Source organism: Pyrus communis, chromosome 10 (genome assembly GCF_041283825.1).
Source record: "Pyrus communis isolate YQ-2024b chromosome 10, ASM4128382v1, whole genome shotgun sequence".
In the NCBI taxonomy this organism is placed as follows: Eukaryota; Viridiplantae; Streptophyta; class Magnoliopsida; order Rosales; family Rosaceae; genus Pyrus; species Pyrus communis.
In genome coordinates, this window is record NC_142574.1 from 26,014,959 (window position 1) to 26,028,756 (window position 13,798).

Below are 13,798 nucleotides of genomic sequence, written 5' to 3' on the forward strand. Positions count from 1 at the left end.
TGAAAGATCCAAAATTCACATATCATCGAAACTAAATTCAAACTAAACTACTATTTCCATTGTGTAGCTTAATCTAAGTTCCCTACCTACTTAATGTAAATATGATCTTTTTTCCCCTTTTAAAAGGGGAACCAACCGACCACAATCCATCTTACCGGGGGCGGGCTGAAAAAGACACAAAAGCTCTCCTGGCCACCATCGTGCGATCTACCAATTCTAGAAATCGAACTCAAAACGTGCCACCCCATGGTGGTTATCATTGCTTACCAAAAAAAAATACATTCCATTTTCCCTTTAAAAGCATGTAAGCATTTTCATTTGGGTATTTCCAAAAATAAATAACAGCAGCGGAAATAACCAATGAATTCCAAGTCATATATTTTCGACCCGACCCAGTGACATTCAGTATCTTTATAAACTCATTCATCCACATGCAAAATATTTTAATGTATCAGCAACTGAACGGTACAAATTACAATGACTACACAGGTCCAATATCTTATAATACATCCAATCAGTCGCTTGGTTGCGAGAAAAAATATGCACCAACATAGCACGGACGGCAAATTACTAGCATAAGTGTCATGGGTCACAAGTCAAAACGGCAACAACAAACGAAGCTGGCAACATCATCGTTATTGTGCTTTAAATCGCACCTTCATTGTCTCCCAAAAAACGCGATCGAAGAGGAAGAAACTACCACAAGTGATGATGAAGTGCAATACGTCTGGTCTTTAATCGTATGGTATATGTACTGCATCCCAGCTCCAACTTCCAGATATGTCGACCTTCAAATATGAGCAGAAGAAAGACCGATTTAGAACAGAAGTAGAACAACACAGTAATAAATTTCTTCACATAATAGTATATTTTACAGATTTCATCAAACAGTTTTGTGTCAGGATAAAATGAAATGATTTGTAAACTGTAAAGCAATGTGCCACCAAATAGCCTTCTACTCAAAGAAAAACGAAAAAGAAACAAATAGATGTATATACCATGTTTGGGGTTGCAAAAAGCAACATGAGAAAGGACTTCCTATCTTCAGTATGCTACAGCTAAACCAATTATAAAGAATGAATCATCGGCAGCTGACATTTTTAACTCTTCACGGAATAAACAAACAATGGGATCGTGATCTCATCCTTTGTTCTTGAGATCAGGAGCCTAGTCATAAGATCACATTTCCATCATGGGCTGATATTCCCGTGTATTCCTAGCACACATTAATCAATGCTCAAACTAACCAGACGTGTTTTACTCACGGGCTGATGTTTCTAAGTCTTCCAAATAACCTTCAGAAAACAAACCTATCCAACAACCAGACACCACTTGTGATATTTTTACCTTTCAAAGAGACGGGGAGGATCTCAAAAACAACTTTAAGAGAATAACAGTGGCCTAACTTATGAAGGTTAGATGACTTTGAACTTGACAATCACAGCATCATGTTGCAGAGTTTTGAAGCAACTTTACTTCATATAGATGAAAACCAGCATTTTTGTTCTAGGTAGAAAAACACCCTCGTTCTATAACAAATTCTCTACCTGCTTCTCTCTTGTTTTCATATGTTTTCTATTTGCAGTTTTCCTTTTGAAGGGTTTGGTGTTCTCAATTCGACTGCCTAAAAGGTAGGGGATGAGAATGCCATCAAACACACAATAGATTTCCATGACATCTAACAAGGTTATGAGTAGTAACCTGTCCAATGAGCACCAGAACGTGAAATTGGTCATTCTACCGGAAGAGCCTAGACGGTGATCTCTTTGGTACCTTCCCTTCAAGCTTCAACCTTCTGTATGCTTCCCTAAGGTGGCATGGCCTGATTGGCCCAGACTCTTTCCTCTCCGACATCACTATTCTGGCTGCAAGTGAACATAGAGGCTCTTGGTAAGCCAAATAAATGTTGGGCCATTAACATTCATGTTACTTTAAATTTTTTATAACATACCTGTCTCAACAAGTTCACCAACAAACATCTTTGCTATCCCTGACACTACAATATTCATTGGCGCAGATATTTTTGGAGTTCCACTAATGCTAGTTAACAACTGCAACAAATAATGCACACAAACATTAATGCCAAATGGCTACTGTTGAAAATATGAAAATTCTATACAGGTTCCAGAAATGCCTTCTTTATGGAAAGGTAACAAGGAATCACACCCTTTTCATGTTGGCTCTCTGAAATCCAGCTCTGCGAAACGACTCGTACCTACTCATCTGTTCCTCTGAGAACTGCGATAAAATAGCCCTGAAAGATTATTCAAATCTAGGAGTTTAGAAGGACAAGAATAATCACCAACCAGATGTATTACATGAGATACAACGCAAGTTAGAACAAGCTCAAGGAAGCAAGCATACTTAGAAATTAGAATACTGCAAAGTACATCTAGCAAGCTTACAACTTTTGTTTCAAACTGTTGTCATTCAAAACCTACTTGGACCCTTCATACCCTAGTCGAGTTGCCTCACCTTCCCCCTTGTTTTACTAAACCCGAAAAAACACCCCAACGACGATAAGCTTTATAACAAAAACACTTCAACAGCTCAATTGGAGAAAACAAAACCCTCATCTATACACTAGTCATGCTCTAATCGATTCTTAGTTACGAAATCCCTTGGTTTTACAAAGTAAGTCGGGTTTCTCTTTAAATATCTGAGTTCGAAGTGTTTCCCCTTACTGCTATAAATCAAAGTATGATGAATCTGCTCCATAAAGTTACAAAGCACTTTTATCTACAAACCCTAATTAGTAAATTGATAAAATAGACACTCAATTTCTTGAAGAAAAAAAAAAAAAGCTGAATTACGAATTGGGGTTTATGAAAAAGTGATTAATTACTAAAAAATAAGGTGAATTATGAAATGCTGTTAAATAAAAGTGAAAATTGGAAAGCAACATACTGCATCTTGGCCATTTTGTCAGGATCACCGGTGGCGGAGAACTTTCCGAGCTCGACATCCATGTTGTCTTCGTCGTCATCGTCGTCGTCATCCTTGTTCTTGACAGCGGGCCGAGCAGAGGCGGAGGGCGCCGTCGCAGAAGAAGTTGGCGTTGTTCTTGTTCTGGTAACTGCTGTTGCTTTCGGCGCTGCAGCTGATGGCGCGGACGAAGATGACGGGCCAGGAACAAGAAGAGGGTCGTCCTCTTCTAGGGCACCAAAGGCGGCGCGCGCGGCTTCAGCGACGGCTGGAGAATCGGGCGGTGAGTCGTCTTCTTGCTCCTCGAACGCCGCTTCGAATGGGTCCTTGGATTGCTGCTTCATTGTCGATCCCTCTGGAATTTGGGAACTTTCGTCCGACGAGACACTGTTCTATTTCTTTTTGTTCAAATTTCAAATATATAATGAGCAAAAGATTGGTGTGGGCCGTTTGGGCTTTCCATTGGTATGGGCCTTTTGGGCTTCCTTTGTTTAGGCCTTTTTCCTTCCAGGAATCCTTTGGCCGACCCAAAAAAGAAAGCCTAATGGGGAACAAATTATGCAAAGAACATGATTATTACAACTGTAATGTTAGTTGGTATTCTTTTTCACTTGTAAGTGAGAGGTCTTAGGTTCGATTCTCGTCAAAGGCGAATTTGAATCATATTATTGCTAGCTCATTGTCAGGATAAGCCTACCCCTCGCCCTTAATGTAGATAATATCGTTGTTCAAAAAAAAAAAAAAAATTAGAGGCGGGCATGGTTAGTTTAATTCGATTTAGGACTCATACAATACTCAAAATCAATGTAACATCACGGCTCAAAATGATTTGATTTGATTGATGCCTCAAACTAATAGCATAATCGAACAAACTCAATTCAATTAGCGGTCAGTTTGGTTAAGTCATTTTTTTCCTAAAGAGATTTGGTTCAGAGTAAGAGGACAAGTAGGTCAAACTGAACTGACCAAATTGTGTGCTCGGATGGTTTGAATGGTTTAAGCCGTATTTTGCACACCCCTTCACCAAAAATTCCGAAGAATGACTAATGTTATGTGGTATGCATGACGTCATTTCTAGCGTTACATCAATGGTAACTAAAATTCTTAGTAAATTTAACAGGTAATAAGGGATTAAACGTAGTTAGGTGGTGGGAGTAGTACAGCGATGTGATATCCTCAGCAACATCAACCAAATTATGGCACTAAGGAGGTAAGCGATTGGTTTCTCGACTAAAGCTAAAGAGATGATTAACATAAAGCCACTTTCTTTTCAGATATGGTGATTCAAAGGCAGATCTGGTGATGCCAATATCACTGCGTTCGTCCATATCCTTAAAAAGATATATATATATATATATATATATATATGTCTATATATATAGATATATTGACACGCATATGTAAAACATTGTAGGGCAGTTTGTAGGGCAGTAGTGCTGCTGCATTGACACTCCACCAAACCCTAATCAGTGTTTGTTTCTTTCTTTTTGTGATGAGTCAGTCAGCCTAACTGAATCAGTCATCACTTTCATTCTCTCTCTCTGCACGTACTAGACTTGTTATTTATACTTAACCACCACAATTTTGTGCTCATTCGGAGACCAACATACGTGTCATCATTGATCTCTCACCGTTGAACTTGGACTTCAATGGTGGAGAATAATCAGACGTATTTTGTGTTTTACTTTCAACCCTTAAGTGATCACAAATGTCTGGTGGAGAATAAATATATGTGTTTTTAATGCTATCATTAAGCATGGATGTCTTCGGGGCAAGATATTTGACAAGATACTTCAAAGAGGTTAAGGCATGGTAGCTAAATACAACTAGGCAAAGTGGCGTGTGGGCTTCATCTTGCTCTGAGAAAAAAAAACTTACAAGTCTGCAACTATCAGCCATGCATCGAAAGTCCCGTGTTCGACTCCCTAAATCATACTTATATTGATGTTTGCAAGAAAAATTCCTCAACAATGTGAATCCAAATGTTTGTTCAAACATGTTGGAGATGGAGTTGAATATTGGTGACTTTAGGAGGGTCATTAGTTATGCAGTCCAATGATCCATATAATTATTATTAAGGCTAAAAGTAGCCAACTAGCAAGGAAGATTCCGCTGCTGATGATGATTGCGATGATGGACCATTGGTGCATGAACCAGCATCATCATCAAAGTGTGTAGAGGCATGGAAGCAAGCAATCACCTTACACGAGCTCAGACACCATTTCCATTTGGGGGAGGATCAATCGAGTGTTTTGTCTTCTTTTTTCTAAAAATTGAATCATAATATAAAGCAGTAGTTTTTTTATCTTCTTTAGTGTCCCGTTTGGTGACATTGTCAATTATTGTGGTCTTTTTAAACCAAGGCAACCTTATGATATTATCTCAAGGGTTCATTCCACTTGAGGAATCTACTTTGTGTACGTATTTATATGTGTATAGATCGGCCTAGAGTCCTTCAGTTCAGGTGAAAAAGATTCAAACATGTCAACAAAGAGAGGGAGAAGGGGGAAAGCGTAAGGAGGGAAGGAGGGGGAAAAGAGATCGGTTTATGACGAACTTGAAGAAAGTTGAAGTGCTACTATAAAATCAATTGACAATATGAGAAGTAGTATAATTACATATAAGCACGTGCAAGGTTTATTCTTTTCTCGATATGGGATTCATACTCTCAACATGTCCTCTCACATGTAGTGAACTTTCAAGCCTAGTATGTGGACAACAAAAATGGGATGACATGGAGCACGTGTGTTTGGGCTTCACACATGAGACAACTTGTCCTGGTACCATAAATAAAGTTGACGTTCTCTTATAAAACCAATTGGCAATATGAGGAACAACTCAATTACTTATAGGTACATACAAGGTGAGTCAGAACATGTTGTTCGAGAGGGTAAAACGAATCACTGTGAGTTTCAGAGGGCAATTTGAGGTTTAACATAGTTTCAGAGCCACTGGCATAATTAAGCCTATATAAAGAAACTCATATTTACTTACAAATCATAGCTTGATAGATATACAAAAGTAATTTGTTGAATCATAAAAACAAAAGGTTATGTCTCATATATCAAACTGCAATTTGTCTGTTTAAAGTTCTTTTTCTTTCTAAATTCAAAAATACTTATTTACAAAAACAAAAAAATCAAACTTAAGTGCAACAATATGACAACCAACTGACCAAACTCATATCCCTCAACCTAACGAGAGTTGTTGGTTTAAAGAGAAAATTGAACAGTAATAAGCTTCCCAAACCTGACTTTATTGCATTCATAATTATGCTTCCTAGGGAGAACTACATATTATAACTCATTGACCAAATAAAAATAAAGAAAGATTCAAAAGAGGCCCACAAAAAGAGAGGGAGGGAGAGCGAGGAGACTGACATAGATTAAGGCGATGAATCCCAACATCTCCAAAATCAATCCATATGCTTTTTCTTTTTTCACGTTCTGGTCTAAAGCAAAAGTGGAAGGAGGAAGGACGGAGGGCTCCTCCTCCTCCTTAATAATATACTAGAGTACTGTTAGAGAATGAATTTTAGATTGAGGTGAGAAGGAATTTTGCATAAACTTATATATAAGTTGGTCTACTTGCTATATTACCAATTAATTTTATTGTGGAACCTCAACTTTTTTCATGGTATGAGAACAAGTTGTCTTACGTGTTAAGCTCCACGTCACTCAATTGAGTTGTGACGTGTTGAATCAATCCCACATCGGGAAAAGAAAGGACCTTGCATATACTTATAAGTAATTTGGCTACTTCATGTATAACTAATTGATTTTACGATGAAACCTCAACTTTGTTCAAGTACTTTTGCTACATATTCCAATCAAAATGCCGAGAGAAGGAAGATGGTCTAAAAGAACCCAATTAATGTGTCCACTTTAAAAGCTGGAAATCATGGAGCTTTTATCTGCTTCTTCTCCCAACTTGATCATATCTTTCTTTGGCTCTTAGTTAATCATCATTAGTTCAACCCAAAAAGACCCCCTCATCAATCCTCTTGGCCTCATTTATAAGTATAAATGTTGGTGTAATGCAACAACGTTTACACAAGAAGTTAAGGTATCTGATCAAAGTGATGAGTTTGTAGCTGAAGCGAGTAAAAGTATTAATTCGTACACCAAAGTCATATGTTTGGTTTCTTTTACTGATATCGCATGTATCAAACAAAGTATCCAACCAGAGAACAAAGTGAGACCTAGAAGAAAAGTCAGGTTTATTGTATCCATCACAATAACAAAATTAAGTGATCGTTTGATAACCATATCACTTTTTAGCATTTAGTTTTAGTATTTGTACTAGAGCTAGAAGGAAATACATGGGAGAAATGAGAAATGAAAAAGGATGAAGGGCGGTAGTAGGAGGAATAAAAAAGAAAAGAAGTAGATTATACGAAAACAAAAACTTGAAAGTGAAAAAGAACATGTAATTGTTTTCAGTTCGTCGTTTTCATTTCATCTTTCTTTCTTTTCATATTTTTCAACCAAAACCAAAATTATATTACAATGCAATGGTTGAACTATGGTTGAAACGAACATGAATTGGAATTAATGCATATCAAGCCTCCAATCAATTTGGTTTGATGAAATGATTTCCTCCTTATGATTGTCACTTTAAAATTCTCACTTGGGTCTAATCTCTTTCTTTTTTTTTTTTTCAATTAGATGAATAATAAGTATAAAGCAAAGGACTTTGAAGGGTAAAGCAAATTTTGAATATTGGTTGATCAAACGGTCCGCTGTTGCTATGAATCTCTTTATATGCAAAAAATGCGTGACGCTGCTTTTGCTTTTTCCTTTCTATAAAGTTGAAAGATGCAACCAAAAACATGCTGTGCTACAAAGACCTCCAAAATTCCAAGCCAAAGCTGAAAGCTTCTTACTAATAGTATCCAAGGTCATCTCTCTCCCTCTCTCTCTCTCCAAAAAAAAAATAAAAATCAGATCACACATGAATGGAATGGTTGCAGTTGTTCTATAATCCAGAAACCCTTCAATGGCGAATTCCGAAATGATGTCTGTCTTCCTCTGCTCTCTCTTTCTGTTCCTCACTTGTATTTCTTCTGTTTCATCACTTAATCCGTCTCTCAGGAGGCAAGCATCAATTCTTGTTTCTCTCAAACAAAATTTCGAAGACTCGAAAAATCCTTCTTTAAGTACTTGGAATGTGTCAAACTACATGTTCCTCTGCTCTTGGGCTGGCATCAAGTGTGACAGCCTCAACAGATCAGTAGTCTCACTTGACATATCCAACTACAATCTCTCGGGCACCCTTTCGCCAGTGATCACTGAACTCCGCACCCTTGTCAATGTTTCGGTGTCAGGAAATGGATTTTCGGGTATTTTTCCTCCTGGTATCCACAAACTAGCCGAGCTACAAAACCTCAACATCTCCAACAACAGGTTCGGTGGAAGCTTGGATTTGGAGTTTTCTAAGTTGGAGGAGCTTGTAATGCTAGATGCTTACAACAACGATTTCAATGGATCACTTCCATTAGGTGTCACTCAGCTTCCGAGGCTGAAGCGGTTGAACTTTGGCGGGAACTACTTCAGTGGGAGCATTCCTCCTAGCTATGGAAACATGGTGCAGCTTGATTATCTGTCAATTGCGGGAAATGACCTGAGCGGTTACATACCGAGCGAGCTCGGAAACCTCACTAACCTACAGCAGCTTTTGTTGGGATATTACAACGAATTTGAAGGCGGAATCCCACCAGAAATTGGCAAGCTGATCAATCTGTTTCATTTAGACCTCGCAAACTGCGGTTTGGAGGGGCCAATCCCTCCGGAGCTAGGCAATCTGAAAAAGCTAGACACTTTGTTCTTGCAAACAAACCAGCTCAGCGGTTCGGTTCCTGCTCAGCTGGGAAACTTGAGTAGCTTGAGGTCTCTTGATCTTTCGAACAATGCACTGACGGGAGATATCCCCGCTGAGTTCTCTAGCCTCCACGAGCTCACACTACTGAACCTCTTCATCAACAAGTTTCACGGTGAGATTCCTCGCTCTATCGCGGAGCTACCGAACTTGGAAGTCTTGAAGCTGTGGCATAACAACTTCACTGGAGCCATTCCTTCAAAGCTTGGTCAGAATGGCAAACTGATTGAGCTTGATCTTTCGAGTAACAAGCTCACCGGGGTTGTCCCAAAATCTCTTTGCTTTGGGAGGCGGCTGGAGATCTTAATTCTGCTCAACAATTTTCTCTTTGGGCCTCTACCTGATGACCTTGGCAAATGTGATACTCTAGTAAGAGTCCGAATGGGGCAGAATTATCTCACTGGATCAATCCCCCCGGGCTTTCTTTACTTGCCAGAACTCTCACTAGTAGAGCTACAGAACAATTATCTCACTGGACAGCTTCTGCAGGAAAGAAGCAAACAACCCTCAAAACTCAGTCAGGTGAATCTGTCAAGCAACCGCTTATCCGGGCGCCTTCCTGCATCTATCGGAAACTTCTCAAGCCTGCAGATTCTTCTATTGAGTGGAAACCAATTCACCGGAGAAATCCCATCTGACATAGGCCGGTTGCAAAGCTTTCTCAAGTTGGATGTGAGCAGAAACAATTTTTCGGGCACAATACCTCCGGAGATTGGAAACTGTATCGCTTTAACCTACTTAGATTTGAGCCAAAACCAACTCTCAGGTCCAATCCCAGTTCAGATTGTTCAAATCCACATACTGAATTACTTCAACGTGTCGTGGAACCACTTAAACCAGAGCCTCCCAAAGGAGCTAGGCTCCTTGAAAAGCCTAACGTCTGCTGATTTTTCACACAATAACTTCTCCGGTCCAATCCCACAAACAGGGCAATACTTGTTTTTCAACTCCACATCCTTCGTCGGTAACCCTGAGCTTTGTGACTCTTCTGCGAATCCATGCAACTACTCCTCAGCCTCATCATCAAAGGATCACAACCAAACCGGCATGCGCTCTCATGTCCTTGGCAAATTCAAGCTTCTCTTTGCTCTAGGACTCTTGCTTTGCTCGTTCGTGTTTGCAACATTCGCAATCATCAAGACCAGAAAGGTGCGAAAAAATTCGAACTCGTGGAAGCTCACAGCATTCCAAAAGCTTGAATTCGGAAGTGAAGACATCTTAGACTGCGTAAAGGATAACAATGTGATCGGGAGAGGTGGAGCTGGGATTGTCTACAGAGGAACAATGTCGAAAGGCGAGCAAGTAGCTGTGAAGAAGCTGTTGGGGATCAACAAAGGCTCGTCACACGACAATGGCCTCTCTGCAGAAATTCAGACACTGGGAAAAATCCGCCACCGGAACATCGTCCGATTGCTGGCTTTCTGTTCAAATAAAGAGACCAATCTGCTGGTTTACGAGTACATGCCGAATGGAAGCTTGGGTGAAGTTTTACATGGGAAGAGAGGAGGGTATCTCACTTGGGAGACTAGGTTGAACATAGCCATTGAAGCAGCAAAAGGGCTCTGTTATCTGCACCATGATTGCTCACCATTGATTCTTCACAGGGATGTGAAGTCCAACAACATTCTGCTCAACTCAGAATTTGAGGCTCATGTCGCAGATTTTGGGCTTGCCAAGTTCTTGCAGGACACCGGAACATCAGAATGCATGTCTGCAGTTGCTGGCTCATACGGTTACATTGCTCCAGGTAATTCTATTGCTACATCATTACTCCAATTCGAGCGGAGATTCTTGCATGTAACTGGGATGTATCCTCATTCATCACGTGAATTACTGTTTTTCTATCTCACACATCATGTGAGTCACGTTATGAGTGAGAGATAAACGGAATGTCTCCGGTTACACCCTAATTTTGCTCTTGTTTTGAGATTTTTTATTTTTTTAATATTAAAATCATGCAATTTAATAGGCTACTAAGTAGGCACAATAAGCTAAAATTGACCTATATACTTTGATGCAGCACTTTGTTAAAGTAATTAAAGCATATTCCATGTGTCTCCTCTGACTTGGTGGATTAAGTCGGCCGCTTTCAATAACAAAAGAGAGAATGATTACTTCAGATCTTGATTTGTTTTGTTCAATTTGGTATTAAAATATTAATAGATGAATAGAGGATAGGAAAACGTACGCATACAAAAACAGGTCACAAATTTTTAATCAAAAATAAAGTTCAAAAGGCACTAAGATGTGGAGGAAGAGACACAAAATCAGTTTTATTACGCGTATTTCTCTAGAAAATACATGTTTCCTTTCATATGTATGTACTTTACTTTTTACCAAAGTAGCAAAGTAGGAGTGGCATATGGATTCCAAAATAGGCAAAGGCTCCACTGACATAGGTAAATTCTCCTTTTGCTTTTTATATTGCTCTCTACACACAGTGTAGTGTAATGCAGTATACATGTCTTGAAACCATAAAATTCCATGTTCCTTCGGCCCAATCACATACCCACTTTTTTGACCAAAAACCCATATGAACCCAAAATCCACAAAACTCCATACAACCCATTAAGAATCTTGCTTGGGATCCAAGCTTTACTTTCCCTAAACCCTAGAAAGTGGCACAACTGTAAAGAATATGGCATAACCCTAACTTTTTCTTTTACACCCACACCCCCATTGCTTTACCTTACCTGTGTTGTTTGCCTGTGTTGTGCAGAGGAGTAAAACAAAATAGAACAGTGGATATATCACGTCTGTATGAGTCATTTTTCACATGAGACTCGTCTGTATTTTAGTCTCATTCGACTCCATGTTGTCTCACTAAATGTGAGAACTATCATAGTCAAGCGGCTTTACCGAAGTCTCTTTTAACAAATCAGTTTCACTTTTTCACTTGTTTTGTGTATGTTATGAACTTTTACAACCAGCTAAACTTTTTTACTGTGCCTCATGGAACAGAATATGCGTACACATTGAAAGTTGATGAGAAGAGCGATGTGTATAGCTTTGGAGTTGTACTGTTGGAGCTCATCACAGGAAGAAGGCCAGTTGGTGGATTTGGGGAAGAGGGAATGGACATTGTTCAGTGGACCAAGATTCAGACCAACTCACAGAAAGAAGGGGTGATAAAGATCCTCGACAAACGACTAGACACTGTTCCGATGGACGAAGCAATGCAAGTGTTTTTCGTCGCGGTTTTATGCGTTCAAGAGCACAGTGTGGAGAGACCAACCATGAGAGAAGTTGTTCAAATGCTTGCACAGGCTAAACAACCAAACACATTTCACATGCAATGATTCAGTACCTGAATCAGATCATGGAGCAGCAACATTTTGGTGACAGCGACAAAAATGTCACGAACATGTATAATAACAGATGATTTTCGGATCAAGTGGCGAGCACGGTTGAGTAACTGGTATAGCAGTACCAAGCTGGGAACCAAAAGTAATAAGTGAAGAAGGCAGCCAGTCCACATAGTATATACAATGTTTTATGTTTTTTTTTCTTCTCAATATTTTTGGGTTTTTGTTTGGTATTATTGTTGTATTTGTTAGAGTGAAGGTAGATCTGTTGTGGTGATTAGTGGCAGGCAAAGGTGGCGATATTGGTACTGGTTAGTTTGTATTATTGTGTCATCATATAAATGTATGACCAAATGATTTGACGTTGCCTTTATTATACTGTAATAAACTTTTAGATTTTGTACTCGAACGTTTTGTGCTTTTTCTGATTAGCTAAATCCCACTTAATCAGACTGATGTCCTCAATCATGCCTGATTGGGGAACGCACTAGATGTGGTTGTAATTAGACGTGTCAAATCGACTTATTTGGGTTCTTCAAAAAATCGACTTATTGGGTTGTTAATGGTACTTGTTAAGATCCGTTTAATTTTGTCTGACTTTGGTAATGGTGATGACGGTGTCAGATGAAATCAAAATAAATCGGTCTTAATAGGTGCCCATTAATAACCTAATGGGTTGATTTGCACCTCTAATTGTAACTCTGCAACTTACAAACCAACTAATCAGTCTTTTCTTCTTCTTCGTAAGATTTTCAAAGAACATACACAAATGTAACTGGTTACAAACTTTGAGTAAAAAATGGAGCTCAAGGGACACTAATATGTCGATAAACGGGACAAAATCCGATGTTCATATACAACTAGTTGAGCACCATTTAAGGGCTCTTATAAACCTTCTCAAACTCTAGATATAATAAGGTAACAGGAAGTGAATATATAGGGTAACAATCATCACATGTTGTAGAACAGACTAAATTAAGTAGGTTTCAGACAACATTTTTCAAGATCCAAGATCAATTAACACTTCTTCAAACCAAAACAGACAACATTCTTACTACTTATGATTCCTGGACTTTCGTCTACCACGACTCGAGCTTCTCTCAGATACTCTACCCCTTGAATCAAGGTTTGAGGCAGAAGTATTATCTGAGGTTTCACTAGAGTATCTCCTGCGCCTCTCTTTGGCTTAAATGACACATGATATCGTCGTATCTGATCGAGCTTGTCCTTTCCAGCAGAGAGTGTGTGAAAGCAGTCACCCAAGCACTCCAACTTTCTGGCAACGAACACATCGTCATCGACGCCCTTGTGTCATCTTCAAAATTGACATTGTTAAAGGACAATTTAGTAGTTATAGCTTCGAACTTGCTCATATGCTCGTTGCGCGCCTTCTTTCATCTTCAGATTCATTAACGGTTGCAGCAGTTGCACCTTACTGTACGCTGTTGATTTCAGCTCAATCACGTCAGTCCGAGCAGCCATTACACCTTATGTGGTCTTCTCATTTGCTGTTCTTAGGGCAATGCTCGTTGATAGACAGGCACTAAAAACTATCTGTGCGACATTGTCAAACTTGACGTTGATAAGGACAATTGAAAGATAATGTAGTTGACGTTGATAGAGGACAACTGAAAGATAATGTAGTTGAACTTGCTCAAATGCTCGGTTGCGCTAGTGCCTGCTTTCATCTT

At 39.2% G+C, this 13,798-nt stretch overlaps 2 protein-coding genes across 2 annotated transcripts; one reads left to right on the top strand and one right to left on the bottom strand.

Annotated features, from left to right (window-relative positions):
- Nucleotides 1-354: 354 nt before the first annotated feature.
- TAF11 (TBP-associated factor 11) lies at nucleotides 355-3,331 on the bottom strand. Its single transcript, XM_068468355.2, has 5 exons — nucleotides 2,908-3,331; nucleotides 2,167-2,254; nucleotides 1,952-2,051; nucleotides 1,702-1,865; nucleotides 355-788 (listed from the first exon to the last, which is right to left on the bottom strand). The coding sequence occupies exons 1-4, from the start codon at nucleotides 3,267-3,269 to the stop codon at nucleotides 1,738-1,740; spliced, it is 678 nt and encodes a 225-aa protein (XP_068324456.2). The 5' UTR covers nucleotides 3,270-3,331; the 3' UTR covers nucleotides 355-788; nucleotides 1,702-1,737.
- Nucleotides 3,332-7,687: 4,356 nt separating this feature from the next.
- LOC137729218 (uncharacterized) lies at nucleotides 7,688-12,510 on the top strand. The gene is made up of 2 exons (XM_068468079.2): nucleotides 7,688-10,549; nucleotides 11,764-12,510. The coding sequence occupies exons 1-2, from the start codon at nucleotides 7,924-7,926 to the stop codon at nucleotides 12,099-12,101; spliced, it is 2,964 nt and encodes a 987-aa protein (XP_068324180.2). The 5' UTR covers nucleotides 7,688-7,923; the 3' UTR covers nucleotides 12,102-12,510.
- The last annotated feature ends 1,288 nt before the right edge of the window (nucleotides 12,511-13,798 follow it).

Coding starts and splice junctions, on each gene's coding strand:
- TAF11 (XM_068468355.2), bottom strand. CDS start 3,269: ATGAAGCAGCAATCCAAGGACCCATTCGAAGCGGCGTTCGAGGAGCAA. Junction 2,255..2,907: donor GACAAAATGGCCAAGATGCA/GTATGTTGCTTT, acceptor ATAATCTTTCAG/GGCTATTTTATCGCAGTTCT. Junction 2,052..2,166: donor AGAGAGCCAACATGAAAAGG/GTGTGATTCCTT, acceptor TATTTGTTGCAG/TTGTTAACTAGCATTAGTGG.
- LOC137729218 (XM_068468079.2), top strand. CDS start 7,924: ATGGCGAATTCCGAAATGATGTCTGTCTTCCTCTGCTCTCTCTTTCTG. Junction 10,550..11,763: donor ATACGGTTACATTGCTCCAG/GTAATTCTATTG, acceptor CTCATGGAACAG/AATATGCGTACACATTGAAA.